Below are 14,876 nucleotides of genomic sequence, written 5' to 3'. Positions count from 1 at the left end.
GTTTCCGTTTTATAAAAATGACAAATTTTTGACTTTTTTCTGCATTCTCGAAAATTCCCACAAGAGAGAAAATAAATCATATTGCAGGCGCACGAGCACGTGGCAAACGAGCGCGGCCTTTTCTCCTAAACTGAAAATATTTAGAAGACGAAACTCGGCGAGCGTAGGTTTGGAGTAATGGGCAGTTGGCCCCGAACAAGATGGCGTCGAGACCTCGGCGCTTTTTGAGTTATGGCCATTTTTCTGGGATTAAAGGGTTAAAACGCAAGTAGGGTGCTAATTTGACCGCTTCATGTCAAAGTACATAAGCATACGGTGTCAGGAAAAAAAGAACCAGCCATTTATCTATCGTAATTTAAGAGAAATCGTACATTGACCGTTTGGTGATGTTCACAAAGAGGATTTTTTTTTTCAAAAAATTCACAGATCCAGTTGTAGTGTGTTCAGACGTACATTTTTAAAGTGGGTCTCGAAGCTCTGCGAGAATCCTGTGATTTTATATGATTTTATGAAATAACACACACTCATTTAACCCTCTTTAAATAAGTCAGTTCTTAACATAAAGACTTAAAACTCAATATTATATAAGAGCCTACGCCAAGGAGGGTATGTGTTCAATTTCAGCTTCCTATGTCAACTGGAAGTACCTTAAAATGGTGCCACAGGGTCAGGTTTGAAGGGTAATAAAGGTCAGATCTTTTCAAAACTTCACTTGTGTGATTAGACAACCCTCATGAACTGTAATCAGTCATTTATCCCAACAGATGTCAAAGAAAAGCTCTCTCACACAAACACACACACACAAAAAGGAAGGATGGAGTGAAAAAGTACAGTGCTTAAAGACACACAAAGCCCACAATGGCATTACTATTATCTCTAGGCCGTGCCGAGTTCAACGAGATGCCCCGCTTACTCCAGTGAGTATATGTCTTTACTTTCAGCTTCCTGTGCCAACCGGAAGTGCCATAATTGGTGTCAAATGGGCTGTTTTGAAGGGTTAAAAATGTCAAATCTTTCCAAAACTTCATAATTGTGATTAGGCAACCCTCCTGAACTGTAAATCAGTCATTAGTCCCATCAGATTTCAAAGAAAAATTTACACACCCAAACAGAAATGATGGAGGGACACACTGAGGGGCTAAGAGGCAGACAGTGCCTGTAGTAGTTACTTTTGTTCCAACTTTTAAAGAACCGTCAGACTTAGAGTTCTGAAACTTTACAAACCTGTTCTAGACCTCAGGTCGATTGTGCACGGTGAGTTATGTGGCTCTAGAAGGTTCTCAGACCGATAAACAGCCTCGTGTATTTGCTATGTTTTCAATTCATTTTCAGCTCAACGAAACTGACGACATTTAGAAAAGTCCCAGAGTCTCAAGACTAGGTGCATTGAAACCGGCTCGGCCCATAGAGTCAGACCCCAACGAGCCTGTTTGATTGCTCATTCAAGGACCCCGTAGCAAGGCAATGAAAAAAGTGGATTTTCAGCACCAATTAAGGTATTGCTCGGGCACCGAATGACCTATCGAGCCGAAACTTGGGATTTGAGGTCGCCTCACATAGGGCTAAACATAATGTGAGAACTGGACCCGCAGCTAGAACATAACTACGTATTATTTGTTTTATTATGGTTTAAATGGAAGGCGCTGTGAATTTTGGGCCTGCTCTGAAATATGTTATAGTTGGCTTCTAAAGGAGTTGGAAAAAGTGAGTTTAGTGTCAGATGGTATCAGTTTGGTGTCTGACAATATCCAATTGACTGATGGACACTGACTTGCTAGTTGACTTTTGTGCATTTGCAATATGTTTCAACGGGGGGGTACCATCACCAAAATCGACATGATGAAATTACCACGCAACGAGCGATGGAGAGGAACCACTAACACTGCCCGGCCATCCTGAGGTCATCAGGACGTTCAATTTTGTATTTCTAAAGTATTTAAAGAATGCACGTTACATTTGCAATATGATTCAACACATCATATTGCAAATGTAACACTGTGTGTTATGTTTGCAATATGATTCAACACATCATATTACAAATGTAACACTGTGTGTTATGTTTGCAATATGATTCAACACATCATATTGCAAATGTAACACTGTGTGTTATGTTTGCAATATGATTCAACACATCATATTACAAATGTAACACTGTGTGTTATGTTTGCAATATGATTCAACACATCATATTGCAAATGTAACACTGTGTGTTATGTTTGCAATATGATTCAACACATCATATTACAAATGTAACACTGTGTGTTATGTTTGCAATATGATTCAACACATCATATTGCAAATGTAACAGTGTGTGTTTGCAATATGATTCAACAGTGTGTTATGTTTGCAATATGATGTGATGTTTTTCACTGTTGAATCATATGCAAATGTAACGTGCATTCTTTAAATAAACCCTATGTGGGTTATGAATGTCTTATGAACCTGTCTTCAATGACAATCCATCAAGCCACTATGAGGTCTACCTGTGTTGATTCTAAGCTTCCTGGAGCAACCGGAAGTGATAAAATCACCCTAAAAGTGTTTTACCCAACCAGCAGTTTGTGATATATAGTGCATTCAACCCTGTGTAAATCAGTCAGTTCTTAACGTATAGACTTAAAACTCAGGATTCTGTAAAAGCATACCCCGATCAGGATAGGTCTTTACTTATAGCTTCCTGTGCCAACCGGAAGTGCCTTAAAATGGGGTCATAGGTGCTGTTTCAAAGGGTTAAAAAAGTCAGATCTCTCCAAAACTTTAAGTGTGTGATTAGGCAACCTTCATGCACTGTAAATCAGTCATTTCTCTAAACAGATGTCAAAGAAAAGCTCACATACACACACACAGACACACACAGCAAGGATGGAATGAAAAAGTATGGTGCTTAAAGACACACAGAGCCTTAAATGCTTTTAGGGGGGATCCAGACTTCCATACCCGCTCTGGGAGCACTATACTACGGGCAAAAATCAATGGGTGCTGGCCTGAGTGATTTATGGAGGTTTTCAAAAAAAGTCAAAAAATATTGTTTTTTTTTCTTGAAAATATTTTATGTTTTTTCTTCTCGAGTCAATGACCTGAGTGATTTATGGAGTTTTTCCAAAAAACTCAAAAAATATTCTAAGTCCAAACTTTTCGTGCACCTGGTATTTTTTTTGGGTTACCAGGTGCCATGGTTGAAATTGCTTTTAGGGGGCATCCAGAATTCCATACCCGCTCTGGGAGCACTATTCTACGGACAAAAATCAATGTGTGCTGGCCTGAGTGATTTATGGAGGTTTTCAAAAAAAGTCAGAAAATATTCTATGTTTTTTCTTCTGGAATTTTTGTTTTGTTTTTTCTTCTCGAGTCAATGGGGGTCCGGCCTGAGTGATTTAAGGAGGTTTCCAAAAAAAGTCAAAAAATATTCTATGTTTTGGGTTACCAGGCGTCATTTTTCAAAACGGTTTTAAATGCTTCATTTTGGCCTTTTAAAAACAAAATGTTATTTTCGACTATGAAATCCAAAAAGCACTTTTTTAAAGGGGTTGATAAGTTTTTTCTAATTTATTCACATTTTTGACTTCATATTAAATCAGATTGCAAATGCACAAAACATATTCCTTAAGTACAAGTAAACATTTCAAAAAAAATTATGATAAAAAAATGTGACTAAAGTATCTTCATACAGTTCTTATACATGTGTAATTGACCTAAAAATCGAAAGAATTTCAAAAAACGGTCCAGAAAGCACTTTTTTAAAGGAGGTTATACGTTTTTTTCCAAATTTTTGACATTTTTGACTTTTGACTTTTGACTTTTGACTTCCTATGAAATCACATTGCAAATGCACAAAACATATTCCTTAAGTTCAAATAAACATTTACAAAAAATTATGATAATAAAATGTGACTAATGTATTTTCATACAGTTCTTATACATGTGTAATTGACCTAAAAATCGAAAGAATTTCGAAAAACGGTCCAGAAAGCACTTTTTTAAAGGGGGTGATACGTTTTTTCCAAATTTTTGACATTTTTGACTTTTGACTTTTGACTTCCTATGAAATCACATTCCAAATGCACAAAACATATACCTTAAGTTCAAATAAAATTTCAAAAAAAATTATGTTAATAAAATTTGAAAAAAGTATTTTCATATAGTTCTTACACATGTGTAATTGCCATAAAACTCGAAAGAATTTCGAAAAACGGTCCAGAAAGCACTTTTTTAAGGGGGTGATAAGTTTTTGCCAAAACTTTCAAAATCTCAAAATTTTACTCTTGGGTCTTGACTTGCGTTACATAAAGCCTATGAAAAATTTAGATAGAACACACTCGCCCACTATAGGAATTTTGGAGTGTTACACAGCTCATTTGCAGCATGGCATTTGCCATCAACTTTGGATGAAACACCGCCAGAAGTAGTGTACTTGTCCATCGTGTATATGCTGCGCTCGGTGCCAATAACTTGCCATGTTATTTTGTACAATTGGGGGGGGGACTTCCCTTACATCCACTTTATAGGAACCATTCCACTTCAGCTATCGAAAACTCAGATGCAAACTAGTTTACCATTACAATGTTTATTATGGTAATATATAAAAAGGACATTATAATAGTCAGTTCAGTTGCAATAGTATTTTTAGAAGCATACATACAATCCATTATAAACAATTTGCAGGGTACTCGTAGATTCATATTTGTGCATTATGTCAGTTCTTTCATGTATGATAATGTCTAGATTGGTTGAACCACTTTACACTAAATGAAACGAGTCAATGGTAATTTACCTTCTTTCCTTGTGAGCAAAAACACAGCCAGGAGGTAGAAACACACACACACACACATGCGCAAACATGCGCAAACACGCATACACACACATGCATTCAGGAGGTAGACTCAGAGTAGACTCTTCCACATTTCATTCTGCAACAGAGCATCCAATCAGAGAGATGCATTTATTCTTGGCTCTCCTCTATTGAAGGTTTCAGTATAGATCGCTTACCGTTTCAATTTAATTGGCTCTTTGGATTTAGGTTCAGAGCTATATATATGGTAGTATTTTCAATGCGAATAATATTCAAAGATTTTATTCACTTTGCTCTAAATGCAAATTGTATGTGAGAGACTATATTCACTACATAAATGACCATCTTGTCTCCAGGTAGCCTAGTGGGGCGGCAGGTAGCCTAGTGGTTAGAGCGTTGGGCCAGTAACCGAAAGCTTGCTATATCAAATCCCCGAGCTGACAAGGTAAAAATCTGTCATTCTGCCCCTGAGCAAGGCAGTTAACCCACTGTTCCCCGGGCACCGACGACGTGGATGTCGATTATGGCAGCCCCCCGCACCTCTCTGATTCAGAGGGGCTGGGTTAAATGTGGAAGACTCATTTCAGTTGAATGCATTCAGTTGTACAACTGACTAGGTATCCCCCTTTCCCATTCTGTAATGATACAGTTACTTCCAGGGGTAATGACCATCTTGTTCCCACCATAATGCAACAGTATACTTACTACCAGAGGTATTGTCCTGTTCTGTCTTATGGGAGAGGGAGAAGGATGGTGAGAGGGAGAGGACAGGGGAGCCTTACAATACAGGAGTGCTCTTACCCCTCTGTGTAAACGAATAATGGGTTTATTTGACTCGTCATGCCTAGGCTGCCATAGAGTAAATGGTGACTAAGGCGGCACTTTTCCCTGCAGTGGTGAGTGTGGCAGCAGAACTGTCAGAGTTCTGTACTACTATAGAGGGATAAATACATGAACAGTGGCTCAGAGCTCCCTCTCTCTTTCACTTCTCACTTTCTCTCTCTTTTTCTTTCTCGTTCTCTTTCTCTCTCTCTCTCACTCACAGTTTCTCTTGAATTAAAACCCCCTGAACAAACCTGAAAGACGTGCTCCTAAATCAATATTCTATTTCATCAGAGATACAATACAGCTTAACTTTAAAATACAGCTTTACTTTAGAATAAAGCTAAACTTTACAATACAGCTTACAACACAGCTCAACTTTACAATACAGCTTACAACACAGCTCAACTTTACAATACAGCTTAACTTTACAATACAGCTTACCATACAGCTCAACTTAACTTTGTAAGGTGGGTAGGCTTCTTTATAAGGCTCATAATTGTTGTTATTATTATTATTATCTTTTCATTTGAACCTAATTCAATCAAAAGAAATGTGTGGATAGGGTCCAGTTTGTATGTGTGTTAGTGTTCCTATGTGCGTGTGTGTGTCCATGACCGTTGGTCTGCGACTATGGTGTGTGTGTATGTGCATGTTCGCACCTAGGGTGTGTAACTGTGTGATTTAAAACTGTATGGTAAGGGGCCAATTAATCAGTGGTAGCTGTCACCATGAGGAAGGCTTATGTAAAGTGCCTTCAGAAAGTATTCATACCCCTTGACTTATTCTACATTTTGTTGTCTTACAGTCTGAATTCAAAACAATTTTCTCACCCATCTACACACAATACCCCATAATGACAAAGTTAAAACCTGTTTTAGAAATGTTTGCAAATGTATTGAAAATAATATACAGAAATATCTCATTGACAGTTAAAGTCGGAAGTTTACATACACTTAAGTTTGGAGTCATTAAAACTCATTTTTCAACCACTCCACAAATTTCTTGTTCACAAACTATAGTTTTGGCAAGTCGGTTAGGACATCTACTTTGTGCATGACACAAGTAATTTTTCCAACAATTGTTTACAGACAGATAATTTCACTTATAATTCACTGTATGACAATTACAATGGGTCAGAAGTTTACATACACTAAGTTGACTGTGCCTTTAAACAGCTTGGAAAATTCCAGAAAATTATGTCATGGCTTTAGAAGCTTCTGATAGGCTAATTGACATCATTTGAGTCAATTGGAGGTGTACCTGTGGATGTATTTCAAGGCCTACCTTCAAACTCAGTGCCTCTTTGCTTGACATCATGGGAAAATCAAAAGAAATCAGCCAAGAAATTGTAGACCTCCACAAGTCTGGTTCATCCTTGCGAGCAATTTCCAAACGCCTGGAGGTACCACATTCATCTGTACAAACAATAGTACGTATAGTATAAAGTATAAACACCATGGGACCACGCAGCTGTCATACCGCTCAGGAAGGAGATGCGTTCTGTCTCCTAGAGATGAACGTACTTTGGTGCGAAAGGTGCAAATCAATCCCAGAACAACAGCAAAGGACCTTGTGAAGATGCTGGAGGAAACAGGTACAAAAGTATCTCTATCCACAGTAAAACGAGTCCTATATCGACATAACCTGAGAGGCCGCTCAGTAAGGAAGAAGCCACTACTCCAAAACCGCCTACGGTTTGCAACTGCACATGGGGACAAAGATTGTACTTTTTGGAGAAATGTCCTCTGGTTTGATGAAACAAAAATAGAACTCTTTGGCCATAATGACCATCGATATGTTTGGAGGGAAAAGGGGGAGGCTTGCAAGCCGAAGAACACCATCCCAACCGTGAAGCACGGGGGTGGCAGCATCATGTTGTGGGGGTGTTTTGTTGCAGGAGGGACTGGTGCACTTCACAAAATAGATGACATCATGCGGAAGGAAAATGATGTGGGTATATTGAAGCAACATCTCAAGACATCAGTCAGGAAGTTTAAGCTTGGTCGCAAATGGGTCTTCCAAATGGACAATGACCCCAAGCAAACTTCCAAAGTTGTGGCAAAATGGCTTAAGGACAACAAAGTCAAGGTATTGGAGTGGCCATCACAAAGCCCTGACCTCAATCCTATAGAAAATGTGTGGGCAGAACTGAAAAAGTGTGTGCAAGCAAGGAGGCCTACAAACCTGACTCAGTTACACCAGCTTTGTCAGGAGGAATGGGCCAAAATTCACCCAACTTATTGTGGGAAGCTTGTGGAAGGCTACCCAAAACATTTGACCCAAGTTAAACAATTTAAAGGCAAATCTACCAAATACTAATTGAGTGTATGTAAACTTCTGACACACTGGGAATGTGATGAAAGAAATAAAAGCTGAAATAAATAATTCTCTCTACTATTATTCTGACATTTCACATGCTTAAAATAAAGTGGTGATCCTAACTTACCTAAGACAGGGAATGTTTACTAGGATGAAATGTCAGGAGTTGTTGAGTTTAAATGTATTTGGCTTAGGTGTATTTAAACTTCCGACTTGATTCACACCTCTTTGCTATGACACTCCAAATTGAGCTCAGGTGCATTCAATTTCCTTTGATCATCCTTGAGATGTCACTACAACTTGATTGGAGTCCACCTGTGGCTATTTTGTTAGACTTCAGTACGGCTTTTGACATTATCTATCAGAGTCTGTTGCTGGAAAAACGTACATTACCATTCAAAAGTTTGGGGTCACTTAGAAATGTCCTTGTTTTTGAAAGAAAAGCACATTTTTGGTCCATTAAAATAACTTCAAATTGATCAGAAATACAGTGTAGACATTGTTAATGTGGTAAATGACTACTGTAGCTGGAAACGGCTGATTTTTAATGGAATATCTACGTACATAGGCGTACAGAGGCCCATTATCAGCAACCATCATTCCTGTGTTCAAATGGCACATTGTGTTAGCTAATCCAAGTTTATCATTTTAAATGGCTAATTGATCGTTAGAAAACCATTTTTCAATTACGTTAGCACAGCTAAAAACTGTTGTCCTGATTAAAGAAGGCCCGTTTTATAGCTTTTTTTTTTTAGACTAGTTGAGTATCTGGAGCATCAGCATTTGTGGGTTCAATTACAGACTCGAAATGGCCAGAAACAAATCATTTTCTGCAGAAACTCATCAGTCTATTCTTGTTCTGAGAAATGAAGACTATTCCATGCGAGAAATTGCCAAGAAACTGAAGATCTCGTACAACGCTGTGTACTACTCCCTTCACAGAACAGCGAAAACTGTCTCTAACCAGAATAGAAAGAGGAGTGGGAGGCCCCGGTGCACAACTGAGCAAGAGGACGAGTACATTAGAGTGTCTAGTTTGATAAACAGATGCCTCACAAATCCTCAACTGGCAGCTTCATTAAATAGTACCCGCAAAACACCAGTCTCAACTTCAACAGTGAAGAGGCGACTCCGGGATGCTGGCCTTCTAGGCAGAGTTCCTCTGTCCAGTGTCTGTGTTCTTTTGCCCATCTTAATCTTTTATTTTTATTGGCCAGTCTGAGATATGTCATTTTCTTTGCAACTCTGCCTATACCCCACAAGATATACCACCAGAGGTCTCTTCACAGTCCCCAAGTTCAGAACAGACTATGGGAGGCACACAGTACTACATAGAGCCATGACTACATGGAACTCTATTCCACATCAAGTAACTCATGCAAGCAGTAAAATTAGATTTAAAAAACAGATACAAATACACCTTATGGAACAGCGGGGACTGTGACGCAACACAAACAGGCACAGGCACATGCATACAAACACACGATAACATATACACTTACACATGGATTTTGTGTTGTGAATATGTGGTAGTAGAGTAGGGGTCTGAGGGTCTTGGCAGCAGTTAATGGGGATCCATAATAAATACAAATACAAATTAAATTGTAAAGTCCCACAGTTGACAGTGCATGTCAGAACAGAAACTATACCATGAAGTCCAAGGAACTGTTTGTAGATCTCCGAGATAGAATTGTGAGGAGGCATATATCTGGGGAAGAGTATAAAACTATTTCTAGTGTTAATAGTTTCCAAGAGCACAGTGGTCTCCATCATTGGCAAATTGAAATAAAAATGGAACTACCCAAACTCTGCCTAGAGCTGGCCTTCCGACCAAACTGAGCAACCGGGCAAGAAGGTCCTTGGTCAGGGAGGTGACCAAGAACCCAATGACAACACTGACAGAACTGAGACGGGAAAACCTACCAGAAGGGCAACAGTCTCTACAGCACTTCACCAATCTGGGCTTTATGGGAGAGTGGTCCAGATGGAAGCCACTCCTGAGAAAAAGGCACATGACAGCACGCCAGGAGTTTGCAAAAAGGCATGTGAAAGACTCTGAGAGCATAAGGCAAAAGATTCTGTGGTCTGATGAGACAGAAACTGAACTCTTTGGCCTGAATGTAAAGCGATATGTCTGGAGAAAACCAGGCACAGGTCATCATCATCTCTACCGTGAAACATGGTGGTGGCAGCATAATGCTATTTGGATGCTTTTCTGTGGCAGGGACTGGGAGATTAGTAAGGATAGAGGGAACAAGGAATGGTGCCAAATACATGTAAATCCTTGACGAGAACCTGCTTCAGAGTGCAAATGACCTTAGACTGGGGTGAAGATTGACGTTCCAATATGACAATGACCCCAAGCATACAGCCAAAGCAACACTCAAGGACTTTCACATTCTTGTTCTGAAGTCATTCCAGTGGCCCTGACAAAGTCCAGACTTGAATCTCATTGAAAATCTGTGGAAGGACTTGAAGATTGCTGATGGTGGCCCCTCCCAATCTAACTTAACAGCTTTTGAGAAAATCTGCTCGGAGGAATGGGAGAAAATCCCCAAATCTAGATCTGCAAAGCTGATACAGACATAACCAAGGCATATCAAAGCTGTAATCGCTGCTAAATATGCTTCTACAAAGTATTGACTCAGGGGTGTGATTACTTACCGTATGTAAATTAGATATTTATATATTTCATTTTCAATAAATGTGCAAACATTTATAAAAACTTGTTTTCACTGTCATTATGGGGTATTGTGTGTAGATGGGTGAGAAGAAAATCTAGCAAAAAAATTGAATTCAGGTTGTAACACAAGAAAATGTGGACTAATCAAGGAGTATGAATACTTTCTGAAGGAACTGTAAAAGAAAACAGAAAAAAGGGCATCAGCGCAATTGTGACTAAAATAACACACAATGGATGCCTTTGACTCTTTCTTTGAGTGAGCTTCATACGTTATTCAAAGGACTAGCTGCTTGTGAGGAGACTGAGGAAAGTGTTGAGCCTGTACGTCCCAAAGAGCCATGGTTGTGAGTTCTGACCGGAAATGATGTAACTGAGAAGGGGTACGAGGTGGACCGAGATGAAGAGCTAGTGTTAGCAGGGGAGGAGAGTTGAAATAAATCAGTGTTTGGGAAACTAGGTCAAGAGGGGCAGAAAACCCAAAGAAAGGTACCACTTCAGTGAGAGGAGTAAAGTTTATGAAAGCCTTGTCGGCCTATACAGTAGTAGTGTATCTGGGTCCTGTAGTACTGTTTCACTACCAGGTCTAGTCGTCTCTCCTCGAATCAGATGCCTCGTTGTGCTTCCACGGTCCTCACTTCCGCGGTCCTCACTTTCACGGTCCTCGTTTTCGCGGTCCTCACTTTCACGGTCCTCGTTTTCGCGGTCCTCACTTTCACGGTCCTCGTTTTCGCGGTCCTTGCTTCCACAGTCCTCGTATCCACGGTCATCGCTTCCTTGATCAGGCAGAGTGGTGCATGCAGGGTGTAGATCCTCTGTTGCGGGCTATTGCTGCCACAATGATACTTGAGCTGCACAGCTCCACATAGTTCAAATCAATTTCTATTTATATCACACCTTCCATACAAAACAGGTGTAGTCCAGTGTACCCTTTACAGTTAAGGCAAGCTTTGATTTGCCTTGTTCACCTGTGCCCTAAGACCAGCCTCTACATTTGCCAGAGGGCATTGCTAGAATGAAGTTCAATGAACTCAACCCCTGCTGCGGTGCATCTGTGAAACACTACTCGACGTGACACAGCTGCCCGGGGGAACCAACATGTTGTCACCTATAGAAAATGGCCCACTACAGTACACACAGCATCTTTCTTGCAACAGCCTGCAGGGTTAAACAGAGGACAAATATATCACTGTGAATCACAAGGTATCTCAGTGTGTGAACTACTGTAGCCAACAAGAGCCAGTAAGTTGTGCGTGTGCGTGTGTGCGTGTGTGCGTGCGTGCTAGAACTTGTGATATGCAGCGACTCAGGCAGGGTCAGCGACGCAAGAAGCAGGTTTGAGTTTCACAAATCCATTTATTCTCTGTGCCTCTCCTTGTCTAGACATGTCTTATTGCCTTGTGTTACTGCTACCCAGGAAACTGTATCCTGACAGGGGCCTTGCTGAGCCCACTGAGGTAGTACTGTATTACACAGGAAACACACACACACACCCCGCATACACACACGCACATGTATGCACATACACACCCTCCCTCCCTTCCTACCTCTCTCTCTCTGTAATGATTGACGAGGGGAAGGAGGAGGGAGCAAAGGATAAGTGATTCCTCTCCACGGACTCATGGTCTCAACATTATGAAGTCTCTGGATCTGAAGGGGGGTCTCAACATTATGAAGTCTCTGGATCTGAAGCGGGGTCTCAACATTATGAAGTCTCTGGATCTGAAGCGGGGTCTCAACATTATGAAGTCTCTGGATCTGAAGCGGGGTCTCAACATTATGAAGTCTCTGGATCTGAAGCGGGGTCTCAACATTATGAAGTCTCTGGATCTGAAGCGGGGTCTCAACATTATGAAGTCTCTGGATCTGAAGCGGGGTCTCAACATTATGAAGTCTCTGGATCTGAAGCGGGGTCTCAACATTATGAAGTCTCTGGATCTGAAGCGGGGTCTCAACATTATGAAGTCTCTGGATCTGAAGCGGGGTCTCAACATTATGAAGTCTCTGGATCTGAAGCGGGGTCTCAACATTATGAAGTCTCTGGATCTGAAGCGGGGTCTCAACATTATGAAGTCTCTGGATCTGAAGCGGGGTCTCAACATTATGAAGTCTCTGGATCTGAAGCGGGGTCTCAACATTATGAAGTCTCTGGATCTGAAGCGGGGTCTCAACATTATGAAGTCTCTGGATCTGAAGCGGGGTCTCAACATTATGAAGTCTGCCAGTGTCTCAACACAATGCGTTCAATCATCACATTGTGCCTCCGAGTGGCATGGTTTAGTTTGCCCTGGAAATGAATCAGAGAGCGCTGATGTTTTGGGCATCTGACAACTGAGAGGAACAATTAGGGTTCTTTGTGTGGCACTGTCTGGCACAACTAGTACCAGTATCCCAATACTGAGGAACAATGGCACAAGACACTAATGTTTACTGAGTGGCTTGTACTTTGTGGTAAAAAGAAGATTCCATACCACGCTGCCTCTTGTACTCTCAGTCCCATGGACATGATTTAGAACATTGTGAGGAATGTGTGCTTTGTTGCATGGTATGTTTGTCCTTACATTTTTGGAGAGTGAGTGTGTGTTTGAAGGTGTGTGTTTACAAACAGACAGAGGTCAGGCCTTATAAGCCCTGTGGTGGTTGGAGAAGGGGGAGAGGAGGAAGGGAAGACAAGTGGAGGAAGAGAAGGGGATGAGGGAGAGGGGAAAGAGGAGAGGGATGGGAGGAGGAGAGAAGGAGGGAAGAGGAGGAGAGGAAGGGGAGGAGGAGAAGAGGAAGGGAGAGGGATTGAGAAGAAGAGGAGAGGGGAAGAGCAGAAGGAGGAGGAGAAGAGGAGGAGGATGAGAGGGGAGGAGGAGAGGAGGACGGTAGGGAAGAGAGGGAGGAGGATGGGAGGAGTTGGAGAGGGGAAGAGGGTATATTTAGTCAGTCCTAGGTCAAGCCAGCTCATGACACACCACTCCAGGCCCAGAGAACACACTCTCTGTCTCTGTCTCTGTCTCTGTCTCTGTCTCTGTCTCTGTCTCTCTGTCTGTACTGTGTATGGGGGCAGGGGAATGGGAAACATTGCCTTGTGTTCACGCTACAGTGGCAGCCTAGCTAGCATATTACTATGCGTTTTCCTCTCTCTCTTGATGAAAGTTGCATCCATTGACCTAGTTTAGCCTGAACAAGCTTCCACAAGGCTTTCTTCCACAAACACAAGTCTTTGTTTGTCTTTCTACAGAAGCAGGACAGAGAGAAAATAAAAAAATGGAATGGGGAAAAAACGGGGAGTAGAATGTTTTATTTTCTATGGAGCTGTAAGTCACACGCTAGTGAGAGATGTTTCACTGACACAACAAGTCACGTTGTTATGACATAGTCAGTACAGTTCAAATAAAACATTGAATGGATTTTCTATGGAACTACAGTATGTCACAAGCTTGTAGCCAGTGAGATGCCCCCGTCTCTTTTTTCTCTCTCTGCACAGTCTGGGGGGGAGGGAGAGAGATGACCATAGAAATATAATTTGTGATGGGTAGAACATTCTGTGATGGGTGGATCCCATTTATATGGTTCTGGCCTTGTAGGTAGCTTAGGGCTGGTGGGTTGTGTGTCATAGAGGAACACCTGGAGCCAACAGGTTCCTTTCCTACCAGCCCACAGTAAAGCTGCTGCTTGGGGGCTGGACGTAGGCCTAGCTGCATCAGTCAAAGCCCTGTCATTACCACCAAAGGAACTGTGCTACAGGGCATGACAGCCCTATAATCTGCCCACGTCTGACTGAGGCTGAACAGCAGTGTCTGCCTCACTGCTACCCACCCAAAAAGAAAACATACACAGAACAGCCATATGGTTGCGTGAAGTCTCAAAGTAATTTTAAAGGCCGCAAGGGCTAGACCCCCCACTATCCACATTGGCCTACACACTTCACTCTGCACAGTAGAAGTGGTTCAGTGTAAAGGACTCAAGGTATTCCCTCGTACTTACAATGAACCAGGCAATTTCCAGGGTGGTAAAATAGCCCTGAGACATTGCTGTACATGGCCTCCATTACTATGGTGTCTAGTAGGGTGTAAATGTAACCATAGACTCAACAGCAATCTGCATATTTCACAGAGCCCTCCCCCCTAACACTCCCTGTCTCACTGATCCCTCCCTCCCTGTACATTTGATCCCTGTCTCACTGATCCCTCCCTCCCTAATCCCTCCCTAATCCCTGTCCCACTGATCCCTCCCTCCCTTACCCTCCCTAACCCTCCCCGTCCCACTGATCCCTCC

At 41.6% G+C, this 14,876-nt stretch overlaps 1 protein-coding gene across 1 annotated transcript in view; it reads left to right on the top strand.

Annotated features, from left to right (window-relative positions):
* The first annotated feature begins 12,248 nt into the window (after positions 1–12,248).
* The window catches only part of ripor2 (RHO family interacting cell polarization regulator 2), a 100,768-nt gene continuing 98,140 nt past the window's right edge, over positions 12,249–14,876 (top strand). The window contains exon 1 of the mRNA XM_038965838.1: positions 12,249–12,837. Coding sequence (XP_038821766.1) covers positions 12,249–12,837 — 589 coding nt within the window. The remainder of the gene's footprint in view (positions 12,838–14,876) is intronic.

Source organism: Salvelinus namaycush, chromosome 27 (assembly GCF_016432855.1).
Source record: "Salvelinus namaycush isolate Seneca chromosome 27, SaNama_1.0, whole genome shotgun sequence".
Taxonomy (NCBI): domain Eukaryota; kingdom Metazoa; phylum Chordata; class Actinopteri; order Salmoniformes; family Salmonidae; genus Salvelinus; species Salvelinus namaycush.
This window is presented reverse-complemented; position numbering and strand designations above follow the sequence as displayed.